We start from the raw sequence: 25,850 nt of genomic DNA, 5'->3' as shown, positions 1-25,850 counted from the left end.
ATAAAGTACTTTCCCTTTCCCTTTATGCATAGTTTAAAAGAGAAGTTTAGGGTTTAAAAAAAACAAACATTCAAACTCACCTAGGTGGATGCAGCATCTGTACCCGTCACTTCTTTAGTGAGAACTGAACGATCAAACACTGCGGATCGCTCAGTTCTCCCCCTCCACTCTCAGCAGAGAGCTCAGACTGTCAGTCACCGGCTCTCTGCTCTCCTCTCCAGTGCTCACTGTGGGCTGTGGAGGGGGCGGGAGGAGTTGGCTCAGGCTCTTGGTGGATTGCTGGGAAGCTCAGCCAGGTGCTGATTCAGGCTTGAGGGCAGATACTGACCATATGGTTCGGATCTTTTCATTGCCTTGACTGCCTCTGTGATGTCAGCAGACAGCGGACTTCAGCCCACTGTCAGCTGAAAATAGATCACAGGAGTGCAGATTAAACTGCACTCCTGTGATCCATAGGAGAAGTATGGCCAAAAAAGCTTTGGCCATACTTCTCCTTTAACTTCTGGGACTACTTCAAGGTGCACTATGCATAAAAGACAGTTACTATATACAGATACAGTAGGTGAATTGGCTCATTTCTAAATTAGCTTTAGTATCTGCATGCATTAGATAGGAACCTTAGATTAGAAGAGCAGGGACTGACATGAATGTTCTGTACATGTATATAAAGCTCTGTGTAAATTACAAGGGCTATGTAAATTCCTGTAATAAATTTTAAAAAAAAGTCTATGTGCAATCTGAAGTTTGGACATGTTGAGGGCTGGGACCTTTTATAGTAAAAACACAGCAAAATGCAATAAAATAAAAATAATATTTCAAAAATAGAAAATGAAAAAACTTAAAATAAATAGGAGGGCATGAACTTGTCTAGGGCTAAATTAATGATTTTGATCACAGTAGAACAACAACAGCAGCATATTCCAAGCTGTAAGTGCAGTATGTCTGCAATGAGGCTCACCTTGCAGTCTTCACAGCATAGTCCATGGGCGCACACGGCTCCTGGAACGAGCTGGCATGTGCTAGCGTTGCAGCAAGAGTTGGTACATTCCTGAAAAGAGATTTAGAGGAAAGGCTTAGAACTTAACAACTTCCATAGGCAGTAAATGTCTCCTTTGTGCCTACAAATACGGCTTATGCATCCCTCAAAACTCACTTGGGCACGGAACAGCTATTTCGAACTTACTCAGATTCTGCTCCCTTTGCTAACCTCAAAAGAAAAATGATGAAACTCGAGCCCAAGGTGGCTGTGCTGGGAAAGAGCCCGTGCCAACTGCGGGAGGATGACGATTAGGGCTGGAAAGTTTATATCAGATTAATTGCTGCATAAGAATAAATGGAATGTGCAAGGAGTTACAGCAATGGGGACACATTTTCAAAATTAAGTGGGCTCACTTTTCGGCATGAAATTATAGCGCGTCAACAAAATCTGAATTAAGACTGTAACAAAGAAAAGTGAAGCTGGCGCACATGGCGACTAATCACATTCCATGTATCATCCCGCCAGTGATGTTTAGCTAAAGAGGGACAAATATTACTTTTGGCAGTAGCAAACATCCCTGGTTTTCCTTTGCTAGATGCAGTTGTCAACTGTAGATTACAGCAATTTTTGTGAAGAGCTGATATAACATACCTCCCAACTTTCTGAGATGGGAATGAGGGACACCTATTAACCACTTGACCACTGGCCACTTAAACCCCCTTCCTAACCAGACCAATTTTCAGCTTTTAGTGCTATCACATTTTGAATGACAATTACTCGGTCAGACAACATGCTACTCAATTTTGTTGTCCTTTTTTTCACACAAATAGAGATTTCTTTTGGTGGTATTTGATTGCCACTGGGCTTTTTATTTTTTGGGCTATAAATGAAAAAAGACCGAAAAATTTGTAAAAAAAATGCATTTTTCTTTGTTTCGGTTATAACATTTTGCAAATTAGTCATTTTTTCTTCATAAATTTTGGCCAAAATTTATACTGCTACAGATCTTTAGGAAAAATTACCCAAATATTATTTGATCTGTGTGAAAGTTAAAGAGTCTACAAACTATGGTGCCAATCACTGAAGATTTATCTCACCTGATCACACCTGATGTACTGACGGCATCTCATTTCTTGAGACCTTAACAAGCCAGGAAAGTACAAATACCCCCCAAATGACCCCTTTTTGGAAAGTAGACAATCCAAGGTATTTAGTAAGAGGCATTGTGAGTTTTTTGAAGTTGTCATTTTTTCCCACAATTCTTTGCAACATGAAGATTTTTGTTTTCTTTTTTTTTTTTTTTTCACAGAATTGTCATATTAACGGGTTATTTCTCTCACACAGCATATGCATACCACAAATTATACCCCAAAACACATTCTACTACTTCTCCTGAGTATGATGATACCACACGTGTGAGACTTTTACACAGCCTGGTCACATACAGAGGCCCAACATGCAGGGAGTAACGTCAGGCGTTCTAGGGACATGAATTACGCATTTCATTTTTTGACTACCTCTTACAATTTTGAAGGCCCTGGAGCACCAGGACAATGGAAACGTCCACAAAATGACCCCATTTTGGAAAGTAAACACCCCAACGTATATTCTATGAGGCATAATGAGTCTTTTGAACATGTCAATTTTTTCCACAAGTTTTTGGAAAACGTGGAAAGAAAACGCATTTTTTTTTACAGAAAGTTGTCAATTTATAAGATATATCTAACACATAGCATGTATATAGCAAAAATGACACCCCAAAATATATTCTGCTACTCCTTCTGAGTATGGCGATACCACATGTGGGAGACTTTTACACAGCCTGGTCACATACAGAGGCCCAACATGCAGGGAGCACCACCAGGTATATACATTTCAAATCTAATTTGACTACCTATTACACTTTTGTGAGACACTGATGGGCACTGTAGTGGCAAGGATGCAGCATGGATGAGAACTGATGTGGCACAGATGAGCACTGATGTGGCATGGCTGTGCCAAGGATGAGCATGAATGAGCATGGATGGAGCACGGATGGTGCACGGATGGTGCACGGATGAGCCAGGGATGGATGGAGCACGGATGAGCCAGGGATGGATGGAGCATGGATGAGCCAGGGATGGATGGAGCATGGATGAGCCAGGGATGGATGGAGCATGGATGAGCCGGGGATGGAGCATGGATAAGCACAGATGGATGGAGCATGGATGAACCAGGCATGGAGCACGGATTGAGCATGGATGAGCCAGGGATGGATGGAGCATGGATGAGCATGGATGGATGGAGCATGGATGAGCATGGATGAGCATGGATGGATGGAGCACGGATGAGCCAGGAATGGATGAGCATGGATTGAGCATGGATGAGCAGATGGATGGAGCATGGATTGAGCATGGATGAGCCAAAGATGGATGGAGCACGGATGAGCCAGGGATGGATGGAGCACGGATGAGCATGGATCGAGCATGAATGAGACAGGGATGGATGGAGCATGAATGGGCGCATGTGAAGCATTGATGGGCACATGTGAGGCATGTATGGGCACATGTGAGGCATGGATGGCATGTATTGGGACATGTGAGGAATGTATGGGCACATGTGAGGCATGGATGAGCATGTATGGGGACATGTGAGGCATGGATGAGCCAGGGATGAATGAATGGATGGGCACAGATCAGCACTGTGGGCACTCCGGAGACAGCCCACAGCGCTGCTGCACACGGCTCCCTTCTCTCCTCGCACACTGTACTGATCGGTGCAAGGAGAGGGAAGGAGCTGCATCGGACAAGCTCCGGTTTGTTGACAAGTGATCGCTTCATCATTGGACAGAGCAATCACGTGGTAAAGGGCCACTGTCATTGGCCCTGAACCCCGTTCCATGACGCACCAGGTCCAGAGGACTCGATGGCCACGGACATTCCCGGGTAGTGCGTGGGAGCACGATTCTGTGAGGATGTCCATGCATGCCCCCCCAGAATAAGCCGACCGCGCTGTAGCCGTCTTTCGGCTATGGCCCAGTCGGCATGTGGTTAACAAACGTATGTAGGCATAGGACACACCCCTTATCACTCCCCTTAAAGGAGAATTATACAAAAAAATTATTTTAAACCCATAAGTGCTTTTTTTTTACCACTACTATTCCTTTATATTGGCGTTTGACACTTACAAATGCAGCAATTTAGAAACTGGATGAAAGGTTTAGCACTGGGAGACACTTTTTGAAAGATAAAAAGTGCATTTTATATACAACTATATAGGTCAGATCAAAATGAGGGACAAATGAGGAGGAAAGAGGGACAGAGGGACTTTGTTCCAAATCAGGGACAGTTGGGAGCTATGGGTACAGGTATATGGACTGGCAAACCAGATTGCTGTGCAGATTATACATTTCTATGTAAAGCATGTGTTCACAAATGTCCGATACAAATTAGCCTTTGCTGCACCCTCTTACCTTGTGACTTGCAACATAGTTGCAATCTGATCACTGGGGGAGAGAAAACTGATTAAATGCTTCGTCCCGCCTGCAGCAGACTAATGTCATCCTCTCAGCATAGGTCACTGACTGGAGCTTAAAGTGTATGTAAACCCAAGAACAAAAAAATAAACATTGCAGCTTACCTGTCCTTAGATGAGGTAGTGTTAGTTTTCCTTTTTCAGATTTATTTTCACCTGAAGATCTTGCTGGTAACATTTCCTGTCTTACGATGGCAACGCTCACATGCTGTACTGTATCTATGTGGGAGCAGCGTTGTCTCCACCTTGCTTCTTCTACAGAACATAAAGAGGTGGTGTTTTGTAGTTCACCAAGGAACTGGGCTGATAACACTATTTGAAATGGCATGGGAAGCTAACAACATTTCTGTCTGGATGAGATTTTTTTTTTACCTATTTAGGCTCCACTCACCTATGTGTTTTTTCATGCTTTTTGCAGAAATGCAGGACATTTGTTTAATGATTTGCGTTTTTCAATCTGCCCAACAACAACCCCCCCCCCCCCACAAAAAAGCATAAAAAACGCAAAATGCAAATCGTGGCAAAATTGCAGTAAAATTGTGGTAAAAAAAAAAAAAACGCAGAAAGCACAGCAAAAAGCACTGCAGAAACTATCAAAAGGCAACATGCATAGATGTGAATCGAGCCTAAACAGATACAGTAAACTTTTCAATGGTATATTTAATTGACCAAATATGGATAGATAAGAGATGTGTATTGTTAGGGTTTAAATACACGTTAATGAATGTTTGTTCTAACAATAAAAGGTGACAGGTCAGGAATGTATTCATGCAGACTTGTAAAGGTCCACTTTAAAGTATTCTCTTCCACTAAGGGAGCTTTAGTCACAATTTCAGCCATTGTTGGAAATGGATTAGTCATTTATCATATTTAAAGTGTTACTAAACCCACAACAGTAAAATCAGTCTATATATGCAGTAAAGCATGCTTGTCATACTCAATGTGGAACCTAAGGGGTCAATCCTCTGCATTGTGTAAAAAGTCTGTTTGATCCTGTCTTCTCTGTCCCTCCCCTTCAACTGTCCCCAACCCATCTCCCGATAGAACAAAGGCTAGGGGACAAGCTGCACATGCTCAGTATGGAGTGCATGGCTAGAGAGTTTTTGGTTTACTTGGGAGAGTGCATGCGATCAGCACAGGGCCAATCAGCACTGTCTAGACAGAAGGTCAGGTGTCCTGCAGCCTCATAATACAGTCAGAGCATAATGAAAACTTCCTCTACAAGCTTTAGGCTACTTTCACACTGAGGCGCTTTACAGGCTCTATAACGCTAAAAATAGCACCTGCAAAGCGCCTTGAAAGAGCCTCTCCTCTCACTTCAATGTGAAAGCCTGAGGGCTTTCACACTGGAGCGGTGCGCTGGCAGCATGGTAAAAAAAAGTCCTGCAAGCCCCATCTTTGCAGCGCTGTAGGAGAGGTGTATACACCACTCATAAAGCGCCCCTGCCCATTGAAATCAATGGGCAGCGCCGCTGCAGCGGCACTTTGCAGTTTTAACCCTTTAAACGCGCCACGCTAGCGGCCGAAAACCTCTGCAAAAACAACGGTAGAGCGCCGCTAAAAATAGCGGCACTTGACCGCCGACGCCCCCAATGCCCCAGTGTGAAAGTAGCCTTAACCAGACACTGATAGAAGTCACAAGACTGCTATATACTGCTGATGAGAAAGGGTATTTAGCAGTTTATATTCATGTTCCATGGTCGGTGTACTGTGGGAAACCAGATATAGTGAATGCAGGGTCCTGGGTTTAGTAACACTTTAATGTACGATAGAGACAATGGAGGGAATTCAATAAAGCTGACACTTTTCTGGTGTCAATCTTTTGTTAATGTATTGGACCAAATTCATGAAGCACCTGCAAACACTTTTGGTTCTGATAGCAACTTGTGCACAAAATTCAGGTAGTTCTAAAATGCTTCAGTTTTACATTGTGCTGCATTGAAAGTGCCAAAATAAAAATAAAATATGACAGTCCATATCTTATGGAAGTTGAGCTAATTAGGACCAAGTTTTTTTTTGGAGTACAAAGATAAAACGATAATTCTCCCGCTCTACAAGACTCTGGTCCGGCCGCACCTGGAGTATGCTGTCCAGTTCTGGGCACCAGTCCTCAGGAAGGATGTACTGGAAATGGAGCGAGTACAAAGAAGGGCAACAAAGCTAATAAAGGGTCTGGAGGATCTTAGTTATGAGGAAAGGTTGCAAGCTCTGAACTTATTCTCTCTGGAGAAGAGACGCTTGAGAGGGGATATGAATTCAATTTACAAATACCGGACTGGTGACCCCACAATAGGGAGAAAACTTTTTCGCAGAAGAGAGTTTAACAAGACACGTGGCCACTCATTAAAATTAGAAGAAAAGAGGTTTAACCTTAAACAACGTAGAGGGTTCCCTTCCACAGGCGGTGGTCTCAGTGGAGGGCATCGATAGTTTCAAGAAACTATTAGATAAGTATACCTGAATGACCACAACATACAGGGATATATAATGTAATACTGACATATAATCACACAAATAGGTTGGACTTGGTGGACTTGTGTCTTTTTTCAACCTCACCTTCTATGTAACTATGAGAAACTGGCGCAGTCAGTTTTTGCGTCACGTACATTCTATAAGAGGTGCAGGATGCACCAAATTCAAGTACAAGTTCTTAAGTAGGTACATGAATTTGGCGCATGCTGCACCACTTTTAGAACACGAGAGACACTCTCCCAAAATTAGCTTGCGCCCGTTTTTATGAATTCCAGGGATTATTTTATAGAAGGAATATGAAAAATACATTTAAAAACGTCTTTTTAATTAATTCCAAGAACGTAAATCCTTTAGCCGGGGGCATATTACAAAATACAATAACTCAGAAAAGCAGTAGGAATTTACCCATCACAGATTTAACTTTGGTAAAAAGAATTCAGACTGGCTATGGTTTGCTGCACTTGGCTGTTCAGCTTTGCAGAGAGTATTGCCTTACTGAGTAATCCCAAGTACTGTACATCCCAGCCAATAAAGATTCTATTTATTATCTGTGTGTTAAAGGAAAAAAATGGCATTCACATTTTAAGAGCTTTGACACCAAACAAATCATGCCTAAACTATTTTGGGTGAAAATCAAATCAAACTCACAAAACCTATTTATAAAGGCTGATCTAATCTTGGATTTAATATTTCTCAAATGGTAAGAACTAGATTTTCTATTGATGCCCAATTATAGTAAGAGGTTCATAATTTCAAGGTAATCATTTCTGTCTGGCTTGCATTTAATAAAAAAACACAACTTAGACTGGACATCGATGTCTTGGAGAGAGTACAAACTAGTATATGATAAAATTGCATTTAGTCCTGTCATATGAGCTTCATGTTGAATGTACAGCAATAGTTTCCAAAAAAAAAAAAATGGAGAAACTTCACACAGCTTTCTTATAGACTTTAAAAGGTAAATGTGATTTCAAGAAAACCCTTGATGCATCTCTAAACCTTAACCAAATGGCCACCATACATGGCTTGATTTTTATTCTGCAGCCTGAACAAGTTTAGTTTTAGTCCCATTTTAGTCTTTAGTCTTTTAGACTAAAATGTCCTACGTTTTAGTTGACTAAAATCTCCAGTACATTTCAGTAATTGCAATTTAGTTGTAGTCATAGCCTTTTGACTAAAATGGCTTTTAGTTGTAGTCGTATTTTATTCATCTCAATTGTTTTAGTTTTAGTAGTATTTTAGTCAACTAAAATAGTATTCATTTAGTCGACTAAAATGTTTGAGTCATTTTAGTCAACTAAATTAACACTGCCCTTAGGAACTTGGCAAGCATAAAGCTATGGAAGGTAGGAAGAAGTGGAGCACGCCACTTCCACAGAAGATTGGATTGGTATTTCCAAATAGAGTGTCCTGGGTTTTAAAGCTCCTGGGTAACTCAGGTAATTAAGTGAATGTGCATGCAATTACCTGGATGTGACTAGTTTACAATCTACAAGCTTGCTTTAGATTTAAGGAGTGTGGAGAATAGGGTGCTCTGTAAAACAAGGAGACTTTAACAAAAAGTACATGATTGGCTCTTGAGATGTGATTAATGCTCCACAGCAGCACTTCAGAAGAGGGAAGCACACGCTATAGGAAAACCAAAGCAGAGAAGAAGGCGCTTCTAAGTATAGTAATAAAACACTTTAGTGACAAGCAGTGGCGTCGCTAGAGGGTGGCTTTTTGGGCTATAGCCCCGAATCTGGGGCCCATAGCCCCAAATCTGCAGGGGTCCCCAAGGGGCAGGGAGGCTCTCTGGGGACCCTAATGCAAGGTGGAGGCTCTCTGGGGACCCTGATTTAAGGGGGAGGCACTCTGGGGACCCTGATTTAAGGGGGGCTCTCTGGGAACCCTGATGTAAGTGGGGGGCTCTTTGGGGACCCTAATGTAAGGGGGAGGCTCTCTGGGGACCATGATGTAAGTGCGGGGGTCTCTGGGGATATACACACACATGTATATTACTGTATATACATGTGTATGCCCACCCAAGCGTATGACTTTATTTAATACGCTGCTATGGGCTCTAGCCCCAGATCTTTTGTAGACCTAGCAACATCCCTGGTGACAAGGAAGGGTTAAAAACACTTACAAGATAGAAGTGAAAAGCAGGCATATCAATGAATCCATAATGTCCAGTGGGATGTCTCCTCGGAGTAAAGACAGCCGCAGGTGGAGATGCCAGCTGACCAGCGGTGGTAAATACTGTATCCCTAATCCAAGATGGAGGGCCGTGCTGTCAGGACCAGCATGGAATCCAGGCAACCGAAAGTGACGTCAGAGTGGGCGGTGCATATTTCGGAGCATGCCCAGTCACTCCTATTTCAACCTCGAAGAGAGCGCGCAACCGCTGCTCGCCCCCGGAGCCAATGCGAGCGCCCGGCGGTCATGACACGGCGAGAACCAGGATCTCTGTGTGTAAACACAGAGATCCCGGTTCTCTGAGGGGAGAAGAGACTGATTGTGTGTTCATACAAAGTATGAACACCGATCTATCTCTTCCCCTAGCAAGTCCCATCCCCCCTTCAGTTAGAACATGTAGCAGGGAACACAATTAACCCCTTGATTGCCCCCTAGTGTTAACCCCTTCACTGCCAGTGACATTTTTACAGTAATCAGTGCATTTTTATAGCACTGATCGCTGTATAAATGCCAGTGGTCTGAAAAATGTGTCAAAATTGTCCGATGTGTCCACCATAATGTCGCAGTCACGATAAAAATCGCAGATCGCCGCCATTGCTAGTAAAAAAAAAAAAATAATAATAAAAATGCCATAAATCTATCCCCTATTTTGTAGACGCTATAACTTTTGCGCAAACCAATCAATATACGCTTATTGCTAATTTTATTACCAAAAATATGTAGAAGAATACACATCGGCTTAAACCGAGAAAAAAATTTGCTTTTTTTTGTTGCTCTTCTTTTGTTTATAGCGCAAAATATAAAAACCGCAGAGGTGATCAAATACCTCCAAAAGAAAGCTCTATTTGTGGGAAAAAAAAAGGACATCAATTTTGTTTGGGTACAATGTCGTACGACCGCACAGTTGTCAGTTAAAGCGACGCAGTGCCGAATTGCAAAAAAATGGCCTGGTCATTCAGCAGCCAAAATTTATTCCGGGGCTGAAGTGGTTAAATGGTGCCTTAGTTCCATTATTTCAAAAGCTGTGTTGAGTCCATTTTCTTCCTTTTGTCTAGGATCAAGGTAAGCCTAACAAGACACCCAACGGCCATCTGAGAACTCTGGTATGGGGAATGATTGCAGCTAAATCACAGCTGCTGCATTTTCCAAATGTTTATAGTATTTGTTCCTTTTGTGCGGACATTATTGCCTTATGTGAATTCTTCCTTTGACCCATTTACAGAGCATTTTCACCACACAGCTGTTTACTTAGTAAAAGCTCACAAGAGAAAGAGGAAAAAACAATGGGTAAGATGTAATCAGAGTAAGTGGCAGAGCTGCCACAAAGCGAGATGTATGCCTCTGCAGTGCATTTTATAATGCCGGCCTCACACTGTTAAGCAGCGATGTAACATAAAGATACCTTGCTTTGTCATGTTAAATCACCTCCTTTCCAGCCAGAGAGCCAGAGCTGGAAATGAAACCCAGTAACGTTTAAAAGAAAAGCTCCTACAATTTTTTTCTTTCTTATTGGTTCTTTCCGCTTGACACAGTCTGCTGAAACCTGAACATCTTTCTGCAATCTAAACTAATTCTTCCATTTGGCCATATGAGTAATTTCCTCCGTTTGCCGAAACACCGGCGCATTTGAGAAAAGAGCGATGATCCTGTGCATGTAAATGATGGCTGTTTAGTGCCCGATCAACTAAAATGACATATATTTTCAACGTTTGCATGCAGGGAGCAATGACTGCTCATAAGTCATCAGACCGCAGGTATAGCAGCAATAGCAATATAACGTAATGAGCGCAGGTTATATCAGACATTTCGTATTACATTCCGGTTTTAGACTTCTTTCAGGATGCTTAGTTTCAAATTTATTAGCAGGTGAATTGGCACTCGTGATTTTTTTTTAAACATTGCAAAGAGCATTGATGATGTGCAAAGAGCAATAATTCAAAGCAGCCAACCAAGTTACACTTTGAAATCCAACAGGTGAAGGAATGTTTCTGAATTGTTACTCTGGAAAACTCAATTTTGGATTAAGGAATGAGCAAAAGTTTAAACCTGTGCTTCTTAACCTTTTTTTTCAGTCAAGGGACCCTTTAAAATTATGGAAAGTCTAAAGGCACCCCATTCTAAAATGTAAAAAAATGATTCTAATGCCCCGTACACACGGTTGGACATTGATCGGACATTCCGACAACAAAATCCATGGATTTTTTCCGACGGATGTTGGCTCAAACTTGTCTTGCATACACACGGTCACACAAAGTTGTCGGAAAATCCGATCATTCTGAACGCGGTGACGTAAAACACGTACGTCGGGACTATAAACGGGGCAGTGGCCAATAGCTTTCATCTCTTTATTTATTCTGAGCATGCGTGGCACTTTGTGTGTCGGATTTGTGTACACACAATCGGAAATTCCGACAACGGATTTTGTTGTCGTAAAATTTTATAACCTGCTCTCAAACTTTGTGTGTCGGAAAATGTGCGATGGAAAATGTGTGATGGAGCCTACACACGGTCGGAATTTCCGACAACAAGGTCTTATCACACATTTTCCGTCGGAAAATCCAACCGTGTGTATGGGGCATAATAGTTTTACATGATGCAACAACATCCACACATGTAGGACACCCATTGTTAGAGGTGATTTTTTTCTTCCAAAGCAAATACACTTTTGCACACTGGTACTGCCTAGTATTCCAATGTTTCTCTTCTCCCACAATTTCCCTCCATCAGTCAGCTTATGTGACCCCAGTGCTGAGGGAGAGAGGCAGAGGAGAGTCAAACAAGGATGCTATGGAGGCGACAGACATCCTCCTTATCAACTGATGACATAATTGGTTGTTAGGATGCCAGTTTCTAGAACAGCCTTTCCCAGCCTTTTCAACACAGAGGAACCCTTGAAATAGTTCTCCAGACTCGGGGGAACCCCTGCTAATAATTAGAAATTTACAACTCATAATACAATAGTGTGATGGTCAGTGGTAAGAATGGTCCTTACACTTGTGGTCATTGTGAAGAATTTCCTCCTTACAGGTAGCTAAAAAGATCAATGGTGTCAGTAGGAACTTATCCGAGAGGCAGAAATGGCCCAATGCTGAAGGAACCCCTAGCAACCTCTGGAGGAACCCTAGTTGAGAACCACTGGTCTAGAAAGTCGTAATGGTGCATAATGAAAACCCGTGGCTTTGTGTTACTGTAAGGCAGGCTTCTTCCACCTGCTGGCGTGAATAAACTTTTTGATACATTTTTGGGCATTTCGCCAAGGCATCCCTGAAGAAGCCTCGAGGCACCCCAGGGTGCCTGGGCACCCTGGTTAAAAAAGGCTGGTTTAAACGACAACAAAACTAAACACATAAAAGTGGTCCAACAAGTCTAAAAACTTCTTGAAATATTGCTTCACTTGAAGTTATGGAGCTGCCAAAAACAGATTTGACTACCTGACTCAAGTCAATCCATTTACACATATTGAGGAGAACTCTCACCAGTAGGCCATGTTCTAAAAACGCCAGTAGCGTTAGCTGTAGAATGAGTTTTGCAGCGTTTTTGCAGTAGCTTTTTAGCTTTTTTCTTTTTTGCCAAAACTATACTTCCACAAAAGCTTATGGCTCAAAAACCCAGATAAACACTGAATAGCCACGTTTTCCTGCTAGTTCTGGGTTTTTTTCCAGACGGAAAACACCCCTGCCAAAAAATGCTGATAACTGCCTAAGTATGCATGGACACATATAGGATAACATACTGGGGGGGTTTACTGGCTGCAGAAAAAAACGCCTGAAGCCAACAACAGCAGCTGTAAAAAATGTCCAGTGTGCATGAGGCCATAAGGATACAGAGAGAGATAAAAACCTGACATATATTAAAATTTTCCCCACTCTAACCTAAAAAATAACAGTTATGGCTATCTGGGCTTTAAACTTGCCCCAGGATGTGTGTGTGTTTATATTGCTGTAAGCCATTAAAGTGTTACTAAACTCAGAACCTGCATTCACTATATCTGGTCTCCCACACTACACAGAACATGGGAATGCAATTATATTAGTAAATATAAACTGTTAAATACCTTTCTCATCAGCAGTATATAGCAGTCTTGTGACTTCATTCAGTGTCTGGCCAAGCACTGGTTAAGGCTTGTAGGAGGGGTTTTCATACTGCATTGTCTGTCCCATCAGGATGCAGGACCCCTGACCCTCTGTCTGGACAGTGCTGATTGGCCCTGTGCTGATCACATGCACTCTCTCAAGAAAAAAAAAAATCTCTCTAGCAATACATACCAAACTGAGCATGTGCAGCTTGTCCCCTAGCCTCTGTACAATATTATCAGGAGATGGATTGGGGACTGTAGAAGACGGGGAGGATCCGAGAAGACAGGATCAAACAGCCTTTTTTTACACAATGCAGAGGATTAACCCCTTAGGTTTCACAGGGAGTATAACAAGCATGCTTTACTGCATATACAGACTGATTTGACTGTTGTGGGTTTAGTAACACTTTAACAATGTGACTGCAAACTGCATTTACACAGACACATAGGACAATAAGACTACCAGCAAACTTTATCCAGCACTGTACAATAAAGAATTTTCAGTCCAATGAAGACCTAGAAAGTGATAACTTATTTTCAAGAGTAGTGTCTTTTTTATGTTAATAATTCCACAACCATCTTAGCAAGCATAAAATTAATTTCACCATGAGTATAAATCCCAAACAAGGCTCTGAATCTTTTTAACACAGAATAATGATTTTTCTCATTTTGTTGTTGCTCTTTTGAGAAACATAAAACACAGCTCTTCTGGGAAATTATTTCTTTAATTCATTTGAGAAGGGCTAGAATGTGTCAGGGAAGTGAGGGCCATAGTACAAGTTAAGCTCCGAGGTGCATACAGTACAGATGCAAAGGCGCAGGCCTGCGGGTGCCGGTTTTGCTTTGCACAGCCGTGCACATATGTGGGCCCACCTGCCACTTATACAGAATGGCTGATGCACCAAATGAACTATTTAAGCTCAGCAGCTGTACTAGTCAGTGCTATCTGATCTACAGTGTTCCTGTATTTCTGTGCCATATCCTGTACTTACTTCTGTGATTGACCCAGCTCATCTTGAACGCTACCTACCGTGACCTTGGCTTTGGACCCTGCTTTGCCTCCTGCTTTTATGACACTGACCTTGACCTGTACTTTGACCCTGCCTGCTGTCCATGCCTCACTGTCCGTTACTGACTCGGCTTGTCTGACCATGCATCCAGTCTTGTCCTTTCTGCTCAGCATTCCTTGACCAGCATCCTACTTACCTGGTCCCTGCCATTCATCTGCCCGCCCGCCTGCTTGCACCAGCAGTCTGTCATCTGCCAGCCAAGCAACTGCCAGTCTGCCAGTTTAGAATCTACTGCATCTATTGCTATCTGCTGTCCTAGCCATCTGATTCATCCATAGCAAAGCATCAGCCACGCACCCGCGCAGTCTCCTGGAAACCTCAAAGGCATTCATACCTCACCGTGCTCTTGCGACCACTGCCTCACTACTAGTGGTCTCTGAGCCGGAGATGTAAGAGAGGCCTTCCTCATCACGTCAGGCTCTACAACGTGACAATGTCTGTTGAGTATAGGGCTGCTGTTATATGACCAAGATGAAGAGGCCAAAGACCTAAATGGGGACAGAGACAGCAGCAAACAATTTTTTACATAGTAGGGTGTGATCAGGGCTGGTGCAAGGATTTTTGACACCCTAGGTGAAGCCTCATTTTGCCGCCCCCCATGGCTCCACCCCTGACTTCACCCCCTGTGCCCTGCCCATGTATACCCCACCTTTTTAATGAAGCGCCCACCAAATGCAGCCCACCAGCACCCATCAAATGCAGCCTCACCAATGCCCATCAAACGCAGCCTCACCAATGCCCATCAAATGCAGCCTCACCAGTGCCCATCAAATGCAGCCTCGCCAACGCCCATCAAATGCAGCCTACCAGTGCCCATCAAATGCAGCCTCACCAACGCCCATCAAATGCAGCCTCACCAACGCCCATCAAATGCAGCCTCACCAACGCCCATCAAATGGAACCTCACCAACGCCCATCAAATGCAGCCTCACCAACGCCCATCAAATGCAGCCTCACCAGCGCCCATCAAATGCAGCCTACCAGTGCCCATCAATGCGGCCTACCAGCGCTCATCAATATAGCCTCGCCAGCTCCCATCAAATGCAGCCTCACCAGTGCCCCTCAAATGCAGCCTCACCAGTGCCCATCAATGTAGCCTACCAGTGCCCATCAATGAATGTCTGTTTGCTTCCATTCATTCGGGAGTCGGGACATAGACACAGTCCTCCGCTGCCACTGTGCCTCTGACACTATGTGCGTACAGAGTGGCAGCTGCCTGCTGATGCTGAGACTTAGTTATTTGCTTCAGAGAGAAGAGAGTAGGAACACCAGTGGCTGGGCGCCCTAGGCGGCTGCCTAGTTTGCCTAGTGGTAGCACCAGCCCTGGGTGTGATTAGGATCTATGTAAATTTTTTTTATTGCTGTTCTGAATGAACAGATGTCCCGTCACATCTGGTTTTGGAGACAGATGCTCATGGAACAGGACTTTAGGGCAAATCTCTCTCATAGGGATAAAGACAACAATGAAAACCTGACAGAGGGTTTTAGAAACACAAAAACAAACATGTCATACTTACCTGCTCTGTGTAATGGTTTTGCACAGAGCAGCCTCAGTCCTCTTCTTCTAGGGGTCCCCCACCGGCGCTCCTCCCCCTTGACCAGTGCTCCCATAGCAATGGGGGCAGTGGTGCATGCTTGCTCCCAAGCCCCGCTCTATGCATTCATAAGACACAGAGCTCTGAATTGACCCAGCCCCCCACGCTCTCCTTATTGGCTCTCTGGCTGTGATTGATAGCAGTGGGAGCCAATGGCTCCTTCAACTGTCTCAGCCAGTTGAGGAGAGAGAGACCAGGGGCAGCCGAGGCTCCTGTACACATTGCTGGATCAAAAGAGGGCTCAGGGGAGTATTAGGGGGCTGTGGGGGCAGCAGCATACAGAATGTGCTTTACTTTCATGCATAGAATGTATGAAGGTAAAAAAAACCTTCAGCCTCTACAACCACTTTCAGTTGGGTGCTCATTTTCTGTTCTCCAGTTTGAATAAATCAGCCACTGGGAGTTTGTTTTAACACAGAAAGCACTCACCTTCAAGAAGAACACATGCAGAGCATGTAATTTAACACGGTAGTAAACTCTGTTGTTGCCCCTGCAAGTTAAAGTGGTTGTAAACGCTTTTAAAAAAAAACAAAAGAAAAAAAAACCTGCAAGACAAAGGCATAATGAGTTGGTATGCATAGCATAGCATACTAGCTCATTGTGAATTACTTACCTGAGATCGAAGCCCCTGCAGCCGTCCTCGTTCACCACTCCGGCGGCCGACATCTCCCCAGGGGGTTACTTCCGGTTATCAAGGCTCCGGCGCTGTGATTGGCCGGAGCCGCGATGTCACTCCTGCGCATGCGCGCGGGAGTCGCCGGTAACGGCATAAACCAACGTGCCGATGCTTCAGTTTGCTTAAGTGCGCATGTGCTGATGACGTCGGCACATGCAAATACAGGGATATCTCTTAAACCGTGCAGGTTTAGGAGATATCCAATGTAGCTACAGGTAAGCCTAATTATAGGCTTGCCTGTAGTATATAGTTACATAGTGGGGGGATTATGGTGTGGGGTTACATAGTTACATAATAGGTGAGGTTGAAAAAAGACACAAGTCCATCAAGTGCAACCTATGTGTGATTATGTGTCAGTATTACATTGTATATCTCTGTATGTTGTGGTCATTCAGGTGCTTATCTAATAGTTTCTTGAAGCCATCGATGCTCCCCGCTGAGACCACCGCCTGTGGAAGGGAATTCCACATCCTTGCCGCTCTTACAGTAAAGAACCCTCTACGTAGTTTAAGGTTAAACCTCTTTTCTTCTAGTTTTAATTCTGTCCTCTGTTAACCATGTAGGTGCTTCCTGTGTTGTGTCATGAGGATAAACACTGCAGTTTTGGTTACTGAAGCCCCCCGATTCACTCGTGAAGACTGAGGAGAAGAATAAATTCAATACCTTCCCCATCTCCCCATCCTTTGTAACCAGATGTCCTTCCTCATTCTTTATGGGGTCAATATGGTCAGTCCTCCCTTTTTTACTGTTTACATACTTAAAGAATTTCTTGGGATTTTTTTTGCTCTCCTCCGCTATGTGTCTTTCATGTTCTATCTTAGCCGCCCTAATTGCACCCTTACATTTCTTGTTGCATTCTTTATAAAGTCTGAATGCTGAGGATGATCCCTCAACCTTGTATTTTTTGAAGGCCTTCTCCTTTGCTTTTATATGCATTTTTACATTGGAGTTAAGCCATCCAGGACTTTTGTTCGCTCTTTTAAATTTATTACCCAATGGGATACATTGGCTAATGCCCTTATTTAATATGCTCTTAAAGCAAACCCATCTCTCCTCCGTATTCTTTGTTCCTAATATTTTATCCCAATTTATGCCTTTTAGCATGGTTTGTAGTTTAGGGAAGTTGGCTCTTTTGAAATTCAGTGTCTTTGTATTCTCTTTATGTTTCCTATTTGTGTGATTTATACTGAAACTAATTGACCTGTTATCGCTGTTACCTAAATTGCCCCGCATTTCCACATCCGTGATCAGGTCTGTATTGTTGGTAATCAGTAGATCCAGTAATGTTTTATTTCTAGTTGGAGCGTCTACCATCTGACCCATAAAATTGTCCTGCAAGACATTAAGGAACTGGCGAGCCTTAAATAAATGCGCGGTTCCCTCCGCCCAGTCTATGTCTGGATAATTAAAATCCCCCATTATGATAACACTTCCCATCCTTGCTGCTAATCCAAATTGTGATAGGAGATCTGTCTCCACTTCCTCCCTCAGGTTAGGGGGCCTATAGCATACTCCCAGTATTATTTTCCCCTTAGCTTCATCCCTTTGGAGCTCTACCCATAAGGATTCCACCTCCTCTCTAGCTCCCTCAGTGATGTCATCTCTCACATTCACTTGTACATTATTCTTGATATATAGGCATACCCCTCCCCCTTTTTTACCCTCTCTATCCTTGCGGTAAAGGGTATACCCTTGAATGTTTGCCAGCCAATCATGAAAGCTGTTGAACCAGGTCTCTGAAATTCACACAAAATCCAAATTCTCCTCGTACAACAGTATCTCTAGTTCACCCATCTTGTCTGCCATGCTCCTGGCATTGGCGAACATGCCACATAGTTTAGACCGGTCGGATATTGTCCTCGTATTGGGTGTTTCGAGATTGCAACTAGGACTTGCTACTATACTTACCTTGTATTTTTGTGCTTTGGTCAACCTACCACTAATACCCCCAATACTACCCTCTGGAATATCTTCTGCACTGACTATCTCTACCTCTGGACCCCCCATTGCCTAGTTTAAAAACCCCTCTAACTTTTTGGCCATCTTCATTATCAGCAGATCTGCACTCTCCTCATTTAGGTGCAGTCTGTCCCTTCTATAGTACCGGTTATCGACTGAGAAGTCGGCTCAGTCCTCCAGGAACCCAAACCCCTCCTTACTACACCAGCTTTTCAGCCACTTGTTTACTTCCCTAATCTCCCTCTGCCTTTCTGGTGTGGCTTGATGTACCGGTAGTATTCCTGAGAATACTACCTTGGAGGTCCTTTTCCTCAATTTAGCTCCTAAGTCCCTAAAATCGTTCTTTAGGACACTCCATCTGCCTCTGACTTTGTCATTGGTGCCAACGTGCACCATGACAGCTGGGTCTTCCCCAGCCCCTCCCAGTAATCTGTCCACAAGATCCATGATGTGCCGAACCCGAGCGCCCGGTAGGCAACATACTGTTCGGCGCTTCAGGTCTTGGTTACAGATTGCCCTCTCTGTCCTTCTAAGAATTGAGTCCCCTACCACCAGAATCTGTCTTTCCTTTCCCTTCGCTGCCCCCCCACTCTCACTGGAGGAGTTCTTCCCCTGGCAGCTAGGAGAGTCCCTCATCTCCAGCAGTGCTGGTCCCTGACTGGTTTCACAAATGTCACTCAATGGAGCGTACTTATTGGGATGCTCCAGTCCTGGATCGGCCTCCCTGGCACTTCCCCCTCTATCCTTCCTGACTGTCATCCATCTACTGTTTGCTAGTGCCTGCACCTCTTTGTCTCCACCCGCCTCTGTGCTGGCCCCTGCCGTGTACGTTCCTGGCTCTCCTTTAGTATGGAGGGACTTCTCAGTGCTGACAGTTGCTTCCCCAGATTCAGAACCTGGGCTTCCAGGGAAACAATGTGCTTACATTTTGCACAGCAGTATTCGCCCTCGATCGGATGATCAAGGAACGCATACATGCAGCAAGATGTACAAAGAGTCGCCTCTCCACACCCGCCGGGCATCGTACCTATTAAATTTAGTGAGGATTGGGGATTATACCCTGTCCAAATTACCTAACAGCTAGCTTCCTGGCACTAATACTCAAGACACGTGCACTACGTGCACTTGCAGGCCACTTGCAGACCTACGTGCACTCGCAGGCCACTCGCAGACCTACGTGCACTCGCAGGCGACTCGCAGACCTACATGCACTCGCAGACCTATGTGCACTCGCAGGCGACTCGCAGACCTACATGCACTCGCAGACCTACGTGGTTACAACCACTTTAATGCCATAATGTGCGCCACATACTAGCACATTATGGCAGACTTACCTCTAAAACGAAGCCCTTTAACAGCATGCTGTCGCTGCTGCTGCTTCCATCTAAACCCAGTCTTCCTCCTGGGTTCACTCTCTCTTACCATTTCAATGGCTGGGCCGCAATGATGGCACTCCTGCGAATGCGCACGAGAGTCACAATTGCAGCACAGGGTTCTGAACTGATGACACACTATGTGCCCCATCAATGTGGAATGCAGTGCGCATGCGCTGGTGACGTCACCAGCTGCTGAAATTGTGACTATCTCCTGAACCGTGCAATTTTAGAAGATATTTACTGTACCTACACACAATAATGCATAAAAAAACTAGGGACCTAAAACACATCCTTTTTATAGACAGAAGTGTGTGTAAGCCCTTAAAAGTCTTTCTTATTCCACGCGGGAACATACCGCCAAGGGTTTCTACAGCAGATTTAAACAGTTACAAATATAGCGGAACAGCAATTTTTTATCATAAACTAAAAAAGCTATGTTTATTTAAAGGACACTGCTGAGCACTATTTACATCTAAACTGAGCGCATAGCATAACCAAAGTCTATTTTCAGGAAACAACCATGCTGTGTAGAAAAGAAGGAGATAAAAGAGGCTGATGTCTAAAAATTAGAGCAGAGAAAAATGGAAATGTTAGACATTATTCGGAGTTACCAAGTGAGATGTTAGAAAAATGAAATAAGAAAGTTGAATGGTTGCTGTAACAGATGTTTTCTCTGTTGTTTATTGCTCCTCTTTTATATAGTTCCTATTGTAGTCACACATTTGGAAGAATTAAAAAAAAAAATGGGCCTCATTGGCTGATATTTAAGTAGATCTGAGCTAAAAACAAAAAGTAGCAAGAAGTTGTTTCTATAAAAGAGTAGAAGCTTTCCTTCTTCTGCTTCACAATGATGCATTTGTAGTTATGACAGCCCCCATGGGGTTGAATTACTAAAGGCAAATAGACTGTTCACTTTGCAAAAGACATTGCACTTTGCTAGGGAAATTGCCTCATAGCTTACTAAATGAGGTGAAGCTCCGCTGACTTCCATCATCCGTTCATGCTTTTTTTCCCCTCCTTGCACTTGATTGGGTATTCTTTGCAAAGTGAAATGTAACCACATTCTCTAATGCCGCGTACACACGATCGGAAATTCCGCCAGCAAAAGTCCGATGTGTGTATGCTCCATTGGACTTTTGCTGGCGGAATTCCCGCCAGCAAAAGATTGAGAGCAGGTTCTCTATTTTTCAGTCGGAAAAAGTTCCCATCAGAAATTCGGATCGTCTGCATCAATTCCGACGTGCAAAATTCCTACCCATGCTCGGAAACAATTCGACGCATGCTCGGAAGCATTTAAATTCATTTTTTCGTAGTGTTGTACATCACTGCATTCTTGATGGTCGAAAGTTCAGAGAACTTTTGTGTAACCATGTGTATGCAAGGCAAGCTTGAGCAGAATTCCATCAGAAAAACCATCCAAGATTTTTCCGACAGAAATTCCGCTCGTGTGTATGGGGCATAAGCTCTGTGGAAATTTCCCTTGCAAAAAGAACAGCCTATTTGCCTTTAGTAAATCAACCTCCTAGTCATTACCAAAGATTCTCTACAATCAATTAAGAGGGTAGGCTATATTATTATGGCAAAATGCATACACATCTTTGTGGACAGGTCAAAGGAAAAAGTAGTAAACATTGGTAAAAGGGTATTCTGTTTGCAAAAAAAAAAAAAAAACTGCACTTCTCCTAATGTTGTTTAGCTTTAAAATGTAACTTATTTTGTCTCGGTTCCATGTAGCAAAGCTCTTTCTTATCTGCTTCTTCAATAATCTGCTTGGTTAGGCCTCCAGTTGCCTAAACCAGTGGTTCTCAACCTCAGTCCTCAAGTACCCCCAAAGGACCATGTTTTGGGAACTTTCCTTAGATAAAATAGCTCTTACAATACTATATCATTGATATTGATTTAAACTAGCTGTGCAAAGTAAAGGAAAACCTCAAAACATGGCCCGTTGGGGGTACTTGAGGACTGAGGTTAAGAACCACTGGCCTAAACCAGTACAAATATGCAAACTCGATCTAAGCACAGATTATTTTTTTTCAGTCCCAAAAAGGTTTTGTGTTTCTTATCCTAAATTTGAATATATTACCACAGCTTGCTCTTGTGAACCTAAAAATGTTTGGCTTTTCTTTTCTAGGTAAAACCTAATGCACGTTTTTTTCAGCGTGCATTTGACTTCTAGTATAAAAATGGCGCTGTGACCTCAAAGTGACTTGTGCCCATCTACATTTTAAAACTACAAGAATGAATACCTCCCAACTGTCCCTCTTTTGGAACCAAATCCCTCAGCCCCTCTTTTCTCCTCAGTTGTCCCTCTTTTTGGTCTAGGCATGGATATCTATATCAATGTACTATTCAACTACTAAAAATCTTATTCTGCACTAAACCTTTATTCTATCTCTTTTTTTTGTTTTTTATTTTGAAAAGACAGTAAAATATCTAAGAAATGGTGGAAAAACAACTCTGGGCAATTATTTTTGGCATGTTTCCCACACTCCAAAGACATACTGGTAGGTTAATTGGATCCGGTCTAAATTGGCCCTAGTATGTGTATGTATGAATGTGAGTTAGGGACCCTAGATTGTAAGATATATATATATATATATATATATATATATATATATATATATATATATATATAGATAGATAGATAGATAGATATCTATATCTATATCTATATATATATATACACACACACACACACACACACACACACACACACAACACACACACACACATACTGAGCAAAATTATAAGCGCAAAACTTTTGTGTTTGCCCCTATTTATCATGAGCTGAACTCAAAGATCTAGGACTTTTTCTATGTACACAAAATGCCTATTTCTCTCAAATATTGTTCACAAATCTGTCTAAATCCGTGTTAGTGAGCACTTCTCCTTTGCCGAGATAATCCATCCACCTCACAGGTGTGGCATATCCAGATGCTGATTAGACAGCATGATTATTGCACAGGTGTGCCTTAGGCTGGCCACAATAAAAGGCCACTCTAAAATGTGCAGTTTTATCACACAGCACAATGTCACAGATGTCGCAAGTTTTGAGGGAGCGTGCAATTGGCATGCTGACTGCAGGAATGTCCACCAGAGCTGTTGCCCTTGAATTGAATGTTCATTTCTCTACCATAAGCCGTCTCCAAAGGCATTTCAGAGAATTTGACAGTACATCCAACCGCAGACCCAGTGTAACCATACCAGCGCAGGACTTCCACATCCAGCATCTTCACCTCCAAGATTGTCTGAGACCAGCCACCCGGACAGCTGCTGCAACAATCGGTTTGCATAACCAAAGAATTTCTGTACAAACTGTCAGAACCCATCTCAAGGAAGCTCATCTGCATGCTCGTCGTCATCAGGGTCTCGACCTGACTGCAGTTTGTCTTCGTAACCGACTTGAGTGGGCAAATGCTCACATTCAATAGCGTCTGGCACTTTGGAGAGGTGTCCTCTTCATGGATGTATCCCGGTTTTCACTGTACAGGGCAGATGGTAGACAGCGTGTATGGCGTTGTGTGGGTGATGTCAACATTGTGGACTGAGTGGCACATGGTGGCGGTGGGGTTATGGTATGGTCAGACGTATGCTATGGACAACAAACACAGGTGTATTTTATTGATGGCATTTTGAATGCACAAAGATACCTTGACGAGATCCTGAGGCCCATTGTTGTGCCATTCATCCACGACATCACCTCATGTTGCAGCATGATAATGCGCTACCCCATGTTGCAAGGATCTGTACACAATTCCTGGAAGCTGAAAATATCCCAGTTCTTGCATGGCCAGCATACTCACCTGACATGTCACCCATTGAGCATGTTTGGGATGCTCTGGATCACCATATACAACAGCGTGTTCCAGTTCCTGCCAATATCCAGCAACTTCACACAGCCATTGAAGAGGAATGGATTAACATTCCACAGGCCACAATCAATGACCTGATCAACTCTATGTGAGATGTGCTGCACTGCGTGAGGCAAATGGTGGTCACACCAGATATTGACTGGTTTTCTGCCCCCCCCCCCCCCCGGACCCCCCCCCCTCCCCAATACAGTAAAACTGCACATTTTAGAGTGGCCTTTTATTGTGGCCAGCCTAAGGCACACCTGTGCAATAATCATGCTGTCTAATCAGCATCTGGATATGCCACACCTGTGAGGTGGATGGATTATCTCGGCAAAGGAGAAGTGCTCACTAACACAGATTTAGACAGATTTGTGAACAATATTTGAGAGAAATAGGCCTTTTGTGTACATAGAAAAAGTCGTAGCTCTTTGAGATCAGCTCATGATAAATAGGAGCAAACACAAAGTGTTATGCCGCGTACACACGGTCGGACTTTTCGGCTACAAAAGTCAGACGGACGCCGCCGGACCAAATCCGGCAGACAATCCGACCGTGTGTGGTCTGCATCAGACTTCCGACGAACCGTTTCAGTCAGAAATCCGACGTACTTTTGATTTGAAGCCTGCTTCAAATCTTTACGTCGTAACTCCGCCGGACTCAGTTCCTGACGGAAAGCCCGTTCGTCTGTATGCTGGTCCAATGGACCAGATACGACGGAAGGGCAGGGTACTGCATCTCGCGCTCGCTGCAATAGGAAAAACAACATTTCCTATTGTGGCGAGCGCGGGCCCATCCCAGGCCCTTAGGTCTGGTATGGATTTTAAGGGGAACCCCCTACACCGAAAAAACGGCGTGGGGTCCCCCCCAAATCCATACCAGACCCCGATCCGAGCACGCAGCCCGGCAGGTCAGGAAAGGGCGAGCGCCCCCCCCCTGACCCGTACCAGGCCGCATGCCCTCAACATGGGGGGTGGGTGCCTTGGGGAAGGGGGGGCACCCTGCGGGGCCCCCCCACCACAAAGCACCTTGTCCCCATGTTGATGAGGACAAGGGCCTCTTCCCGACAACCCTGGCCGTTGGTTGTCTGGGTCTGCGGGCGGGGGGCTTATCGGAATAACTTTTATAGGCGGAGACCCCGTCCCCTTATGTCGTCACAGAATTGTCGCTGTCATTACTTTTCAGTGTTTGATGACGGATCTCCCCACAAATCTATTGCTCAATTCTGCGAGTGATTCTAATTTATTATCGTTGTTTTCTAGCTGGTTTAAAACCACTTTTGATGTAAAGGGACGGTTTCCAGGCAGAAAGAACAGTATTTATAATATAAAACTGCATACAGGGCACTGGAGAAACCACTAGGGACAAAAGGGATGTGAAATTATTTCATACAGTACTGTAATCTGTAAGATTACAGTGTACTGTATGTATAGTGTGCGTTTTACTTTTTGAATTTGGCGCCGTTCTCCGTCCCCCTGCGTCACAACACTCGCAGGGAACGGAGCTCGGCTCCGTGATGAATCGAGCGGAGGATGAGCCACTCACACTGCGGGGAGACATTGCAGGATCCAGGGGACAAGGTAAGTAAGCTCTTCCTGGATCCTGCGATGCGATCCCGAGTGTGGCTTGGGGTTTACCGCTTTTGGTTCTGAAATTCCACCCCGAGTCAAACTCAGAAATACCGCCAGGGAGGTTAAGGTAGTTCTGAAGGCAAAAGGGGGTCCAACCTAGTACTAGCAATAAGTGGCCAGTGAGTGTATAGGTACCTGTAATATTAATAATAATAAAAATAATAATTAAAATGTATTACTGAGAGGTTTCCATTGCCTAAATACATTGTGTTTGAAGGTGTCTCTCACATGGAATTGTCCATAGAACTAAGAGAAAGCTTGACTTGATAGGTTCCTTTTAGTCCAGGCAGGACAAATTCTGCCAGAAAAAGGGTCACTGGGCTGTTTCGTAATAAATATCTATTATGAGTGTTCTAAATCAGTTGGAATGTGTCTCCTAGTGCTAATCACTATGCAAGTGATCTGTGTCATGTAAGTCAATTCCACCTGCTGTTTTCTCAAATGGTTTTGGCAAAAGCAACAATTACAAATGTTC

The 25,850-nt window shown here is 43.7% G+C and overlaps 1 protein-coding gene across 1 annotated transcript in view; it reads right to left on the bottom strand.

Annotated features, from left to right (window-relative positions):
• The window catches only part of ADAM12 (ADAM metallopeptidase domain 12), a 970,627-nt gene that overhangs the window by 186,287 nt on the left and 758,490 nt on the right, over positions 1–25,850 (bottom strand). Inside the window, exon 13 of the mRNA XM_073595739.1 lies at positions 959–1,048. Within this exon, the coding sequence (XP_073451840.1) occupies positions 959–1,048 (90 nt within the window). The remainder of the gene's footprint in view (positions 1–958; positions 1,049–25,850) is intronic.

Source organism: Aquarana catesbeiana, linkage group LG08 (assembly GCF_042186555.1).
Source record: "Aquarana catesbeiana isolate 2022-GZ linkage group LG08, ASM4218655v1, whole genome shotgun sequence".
Taxonomy (NCBI): domain Eukaryota; kingdom Metazoa; phylum Chordata; class Amphibia; order Anura; family Ranidae; genus Aquarana; species Aquarana catesbeiana.
The sequence above is the reverse complement of the archived record's forward strand: the minus strand, read 5'-3'. Positions and strand labels throughout refer to the sequence as shown.